Source organism: Nothobranchius furzeri, chromosome 3, assembly GCF_043380555.1.
Source record: "Nothobranchius furzeri strain GRZ-AD chromosome 3, NfurGRZ-RIMD1, whole genome shotgun sequence".
Classification (NCBI taxonomy): domain Eukaryota; kingdom Metazoa; phylum Chordata; class Actinopteri; order Cyprinodontiformes; family Nothobranchiidae; genus Nothobranchius; species Nothobranchius furzeri.
The window spans coordinates 52350059-52356844 of NC_091743.1; the positions used below are offsets into that span (position 1 = coordinate 52350059).

General features: G+C 39.6%; 1 protein-coding gene across 1 annotated transcript; it reads right to left on the reverse strand.

Moving 5' to 3' along the window:
- Positions 1-314: 314 nt before the first annotated feature.
- Positions 315-6210, reverse strand: LOC107385565 (uncharacterized). Its single transcript, XM_015959532.3, has 4 exons — positions 5964-6210; positions 5630-5748; positions 2920-3141; positions 315-2187 (listed from the first exon to the last, which is right to left on the reverse strand). Exons 1-4 carry the CDS (start codon positions 6193-6195, stop codon positions 2158-2160), a joined length of 603 nt encoding a protein of 200 aa, XP_015815018.3. The 5' UTR covers positions 6196-6210; the 3' UTR covers positions 315-2157.
- Between the last annotated feature and the right edge of the window lie 576 nt (positions 6211-6786).

The window sequence follows — 6786 nt, forward strand, 5'->3', positions numbered from 1 at the left end:
ATCAAGCAAAGGCAATAAAAAATGTAAACACTTTCGTTTGTACAAGAAAAAATGCAGATGCAATGGTACTAGTTCAGGGTTTGTTTATTTAAATACCCCTCTATCCTTGACTAATCATCTCATGTCCACTGCTGCCCCCTGGTGGTCATTAGATGTGAGTCATTTGTAGGCCACCCAATTAAATAAACAAATTATTTAGTTTAATATTCCATTTAACTGTTTATTTACATGTTTCACATGTGCATTTCACCCTTTGTTGTTTTCTGAAAACATCTCCAGCTTCACAAAGTTCAAAAACTAACAAACAACCAGGGTTCAAGTCAATATTTTTAATGTCATTGTCATTATAAAATTACAAAAAACCCCAAAAACATGAATATTTATTTCACAACAATGTGCAAAAACTCCCTAAAAGCTCCTACAACATTAGCTGTATTTGGCTCTTACCTGCGAAAATCCTTTGGAAGGAACATGCAGAAGTGCACCGTATGTTTAAAGCCAAGACGCACACACACACACATGCGTGCGCACACACTCACCGATCACCAACAACAAACATATATCATTTACATTTTCCTCATTGTAAACAACAGCATGTGATTTAAAATCAAGCTTGATTTCTATTAGAAAACCCAAATGTTCCTAAGTGCTAGAATGGTATAAAAGATGAGAAAATCACCTACACTTAAGTTTTATTCAAACCTTTGTTTTAGAATCAAATTCATGCAAAAGTAAGAACACAATAAATTATGTAAGCAGTTTCCCATTGTTCTTATACATAAAGACAAAACCCTTATAAATTAACTTCCTATAACAAGAAAGCAGATACATTCACTTGAAAACATTTTTCATACAACTCATACAGATGAGCCAGATGGAATTACACATCGTTCAATAAATACATGCAGGGATTAAAGGCTGCGTTAGTCACAAACACTCTAGATTGTTCTAAAACCCCAGCAGCTCATGTAGTAGTAAGAGCTCATGATAACATTATAGATGAACCTGAGCATTATGTGTGTGAGAGGGAATGTGAAAGCTTTATTTTAGTGCATTTCTATCTGTGCTGGTGAGAGAGCAAAACCCTGAATGCACATCTGACAGAGCGAGACTTTGACGTGTGTTTGTGTGGCTCTTTAAAAGAAAACATTTGGAGAATTTTACAGTTGATGTTTCCTGGAAAGGTTACAACCAATTATCATTTGTTGTAGATACAATGCTAGGCTCTTTGAATGATATTTAGAGAAATATAAGGTGGACTCTGACTGGAAAATAACGATCATGATCATCATCTAAAACAACTCTGTTTTAAAGGTGCAATTTGTAATGAAGTGAGATGTGATTCTTTCACTGTAAAATTCTTACATATTCCTCCTTTAAGTACCGGTACTTGCAGCAGTTCATGCAAACTATGTTTTATAAACATTTATACTTCTGATGGTTGTTAATGTAAAGGTCCAGGATCGTCTCTATTAAAATACGCTAAACACCAGAACACAGCGTTCAGCTGAATGTTAGCAAAACTATAAGGATGAAAAGTTCAAATGACATGACCACATCTGTGTTTGTCTTTATCTCTACGCTAGTTTCCTCTGTGAGCTGGCACCAAATGTCCTTTTTCACATGATTAACCTGAGTCATTGTTACTGGTAACAAACTGCAGAATTATCCTGTATTTAATGCAAATTACCACAGACTTCCATGTAAAAACCATACAATGCAAAGCTGGCCCCAGCATAAATGTTACTTGATTATTATTTAGTTTAAGGAGAACAATCACCTGCTCAGACAAGCTGTCAGCTCGCCAGTCTGGTCAGAACCAAGCTCTGTTTCTAGAATCTGAGTTTGTTCAACTTGTTGCATCAACAACAGATGGCATAATTATTGTTTCTACACATTCCACACACAACAAATCCTTTAATGCTGCAGGTAAGAGGCAGTAGAAGAAGAAGAAAATATCATTTCTATAGCACCTCTCAAGATAAAAATCATGAGGCGCTTCACAAAAACAAAAAAAATGTAAAAATATAAAAAAGAATTTAGAAAATGGTTACAAATATATTTTAAATGAGCAAAAAATAGACAATTGTGATTAAAAAAAATTTAAGAAAGAGAGAGTGAATAGGAAAGAGGGAAGTAGGCTTCAGTTATGAGGAACTATTTTGATGAGGCGTCTTGCACCTTATCCTGAAAAACAGAAAAAAGTAAAACAGTCAGTCACACACACACACACACACACACACACACACACACACACACACACACACACACACACACACACACAAACAGATCTTATTTTAGCTGCATGAATTTTCAAATGAATAAAAAATAAAAACAAACATGACATTATTAACAGTGGGGGAAAAGTTCAAATGAAAACTGTATTTTTGTTACATTTCTATATTTAAAACCACCCACACACACACACACGCGCGCGCACACACACACACACGCGATCCAGTGTGCTTTCCTACAACAGGTTTCTCTGCTATTTGCCAACAAGATCTAGTTGCCGTTTCAAACGAGTCTGATCAGTCTTCATTGGGCAGCGTGTGGAGACAGCTGACTGACTTCAGACATCTGACAAATAGGAACTTAGTAAATTATATTTCTCATTAACAGGAAGAGGGTTGCAAAAGAACAAACCATGAGATGTTTAGAAACGTCTGAAAAGAACCTCAACGAGGGTTTAAAATGACAATTTAAAAGTATTTTGTTTTCCCAATTATGTAGTTGTAAAATAAAGTTATGGCAATGCTCAACCATATTGTGAAATACACACTGCTAGTAAACCTGTAAAGACATTAAAAGTGCATTTAAATGTATTGCTGGCTTCAGGTAACACTGGGTTTGGAATAACAACTCATTTTGGTTTTAAATGTGATGTTTGGCATCTTAAAATAATAAACCTTTACTCACCCATCCACCCTGCTGAGCGACCCATGAACCCACACGCCTGGTGAGGAAGTTGGTCAACGCAGACTGGACCTGAGCCTTAAGCTCTGGGGCAGATTTCTTCACATAGAGTCCAAACGCTACCGAGGCTTTGATCAGCTGCATCTCTGGAGCCACTTCAGCCCCTTTAGAGGCGTGAGCCTGACACAGAGTCTCCACACCTTTGCTGACGGCTTGATCCACAACCTATATTTAATACATAGCAAGGGGAGATGGGCAGGAGAGTCATTTCTGTCCTTTACATTAGTACCTCATGAGTTCAACCAAAACTGATGGAAATTTTTATTTTCTATCAACTGAGTAAAGTATTTTTTATCATTAGTTAAATAGTAGTAGATATTTTTCTGGAGCATGTTTTGCCATAATGCTTGCACATACCTATGGCAATTTTCAATTTTCTCTTAACACGTACAATCCTGGAAAAATCCCCTCCAATCAGGAGCTTGTTTTTGGGGGGGGGGGGGGGGGGGAGTGACCATGAAAACATGCTGGCTGTCCTCTCAGGCGTCGTGTCTCCATCCAAAACTGTCCCTTTCAAGACTTTGCTAAGACGTCAGCATATTGTGACTGCTTTGGAGAGTGGGTGAGTTCACTGATCAGCTCCAAAAGGAGTCAACAGATGCCAAAACCATTAAGTTTGACTCTGTCAAAGTATGTCGTCATTTATTCCATTCAGGGAGCCAGGAAAGCTGTGAAAAGCTGCTTTCAGTGACCAACAGAATTTCTGTTTTGTTTTGGTGCAATGCGAGACCACAAAGTAATGATGGTGTTGTTGGGGGATTTCTGCCACATTTAGGTGTTGAGAAACAGTGATTTTAAATCAGTGTGAATGCTGTTTACTTTTTCTTCCTTCCATTCTGCTTCACTAGATATGGATGTCTGCTGATGTCATTTCCTACTGGGTTACAACCAATCAGCATGAGTTAACCACAAGTCCAACCCAACAACTTTACTGGGTCACTTCCCAGTACATACAGTTCAGTTGGTTCCTGGAAAAGTGGTCCTTTTGGGCCAACCGGTGAAAAGGCAACACACTCATGCCACACAGGTCCAGTAAAATCACGCAGAAGCTTTGACAGTGAAATGGGGCAATTCTGAACGTTGCGTTAATGAGTGGATCCTGGTCCATCCATAAAACTGTCCTCTTACTGTCCCTCCCCCTGGCATACCACTCTTATGTGCACGATTCACACTTTCTTGGCAGTGAAGTGAAGCCATAACCGGATTGCCTCGTGTCATGGATGGAATGTTTCGTTCTGTTTGCAAATTTCGTTTAAGAAGATCTTTTTCATGTTTTGTTTAGAGTCTGGTTCTGTTCCTGTAGGGAAATGTTTAGGTGACAGGGTTGTTGTCTGGTAACACAGCTCGTCTTCTGTTGCCTGGCAGAGCTGTCTGTCACTTTGTTGCCTGACGCAAGTGTGTGCATGTGTGTTGTAGTGGTGGGGGTTTGGGAGGGCAGGGTGAGTGAGGAGGTCCAAGTTGGATCTGGACATTTTGACTTGTTGTTTGAGGGGTTTGTATGAATTGCTGGTGTGGCTGAGCTGCTGGGATTTTAAAGTTAGTAATAACCCAAGAAGGCTAAAACTTTCCCACCAACTTTATCACAATTATACTAGCTAGCAAGCCAAATTGTTATACGGTTCCGGATCCCCTCAACACCTTGGCTGCACCTAGAAATCCTGTCCATAAGTGTTATGAACTGAACCGATGACAAAGTCTAATTTATACTTCTCCGTCTGCATCGGGACGGAGACACGCAATGCCATTTTTTGTCCTGCTGGAGAGCCCTCGCAAGGACAGACAAAGTCGAGCTTTCTTTTCTAAACATCGTCTCATGAGACAGAGAACGCAAGCTTGTGATTGGTCAGGACGCTGCAGTCGTCTACAGCGCCACCATTGCGCCCTCATAAGCATAACGAGAACTGAGGATATCTAGAGGCAGACACGGAGCAGCTTGACGAATCTCTCTGTTGTCCTGGCGGGGAACTGCTTTGCAACACTCCCTAGGAGACAGAAAAGTCCGAGAGCAACACATCTTCGTCCGTGCGTGTCTCTCCCTCGTGGAGCTGAAGGAGAAGTATAAATTGCCAGGAATACGGACCGAGCTCCGACAGTCATACAGAAACCCAACAGCCTGTATCAAAGGGCCTGGTACCCCAAACTCCCAAAGCACTCCCCACGGGGCCTCCCGAGGGACGCGGTCAAACGACTTCTCCAAATACACAAAACACATGTAGATTGGTTGGGTGAACTCCCACGCACCCTCCAAGACCCCCTTAAGGGCATATTCCACCTTAAATCCGTATTATTAAAGCAGGGCTGTAGTTTAGTTGACAAATTAGTTTTTTTAAGTTGAAATCTGCACTTCAACTATATGGCATATACTAGAATATCTGTAAAAGTGACACATACTATAAACACTCTCCATTAGCTGAGAGCTTTAATTTGGTTCCACTAAAGTCATGTCAGAACATTTGATGACACTTCAGCCATAAATGCTCCCTTTAACACAGTTTAAAGGTTGCTGCACTCAGACTCTGATCTTCTATTTCCTTGGTTTATATGCTTACTGTTGATCACGAGGGTTTGAAAGAGATCTATGGTAAGCCAATGTTTACACCAACAGGTCCATAAACATCTCTTCAGTCTCAGTTTCATGTTTCTAGTCTGATACCTCCTGTGCTGCTGCCTGCTTCAGCTCCTTCAGAACAACCTGCAACCTGGGGTCTTCAGTCATGGCATCCGCGATGGTTCTCAGTTTATCAGCAACCAAAACGGGATCAAACTGATCATCTGAAGGAAGAAGTGAAGCGAGAGTATTACAGGTGTTCTGTAAGGGCTGGTCTCAAACAGAAACGAAACTGAATGAAGAGCCATTCCTGTCGTAACACGAATAAAGAATTTCCTCACAATTAAAGGCATTATAATAAATAAGTCAATAATATAACAGGGAAACTGCAAATGTACCGAAGACTAAGCACTATTTATGGGAGTGAAAATAAATTCACCTGAAGGACCGTCATGTTCCAGACTGGAGAACTCACGACTCCCCACTTTATCATCGTCATCCAGTAAACACTTAATTACCAAAGACGTCTGCCATTTAATGTATTTAACGTCGAGATCTACACGAGCCATTGTGTCGAAGTCTAGCAGCTCCTTCCAGGACGTGGTCCTTCGCGCGTGCGCATACCGATGGGGTGGTGTTCGCTGGTCAAGCCCATTGGTTAAGCCAGGCATGACGTAGTCATACGACTTTTCAAGCCCTTCAAGTAGGAATATACAGAAACACGTAGACCACCATTGTGTAAAAGCGATAGAGCCAGTCACATCATCAAATTCAAAAGTGACATTTCTTTGGTATATTTCATACATTTAAAAGTATTTGAGTTGTTTTTATAATAATAATAAAAACAACAACAACGACAACAATAATAATAATAATAATAATGATAATAATAATAATAATTATTATTATTAGCATCATCATCATAATTATTATAATTCAGTTAAAAATAATAACCAGTGAAATAAATAATTTAAGAATATTCCGTTTCACCACACTCTCACACAAGTACATGCACTATGCGCTCTCAAAGCGTTGCAGTCATTTGTAAATTACAAGTTCATCAGCACTATTTATTACACACAACTGAGAACCTGAAACCTGTGAGTGATTATAGCTGCCTAACCCTAAACCAAACCCAAACATACAAGCTGAGCTCTAAATAACCATTATTTATCTAATACAGTAATTAGCTAATGTCTGATCATTCATATTTGTTTTAGAATTTAAAAGTTGAAAAGTTGGTCTTGTGATGCAGTTCATGC

Bases quoted from the DNA above. Each gene is read 5' to 3' on its own strand.
- LOC107385565 (XM_015959532.3), bottom strand. From the start codon at position 6,195: ATGCCTGGCTTAACCAATGGGCTTGACCAGCGAACACCACCCCATCGG. The intron at 5,749-5,963 runs GTGAATTTATTT...TTCTTCCTTCAG, and splicing joins GGAACATGACGGTCCTTCAG to ATGATCAGTTTGATCCCGTT. The intron at 3,142-5,629 runs GTATCAGACTAG...TATTAAATATAG, and splicing joins AGCAGGCAGCAGCACAGGAG to GTTGTGGATCAAGCCGTCAG.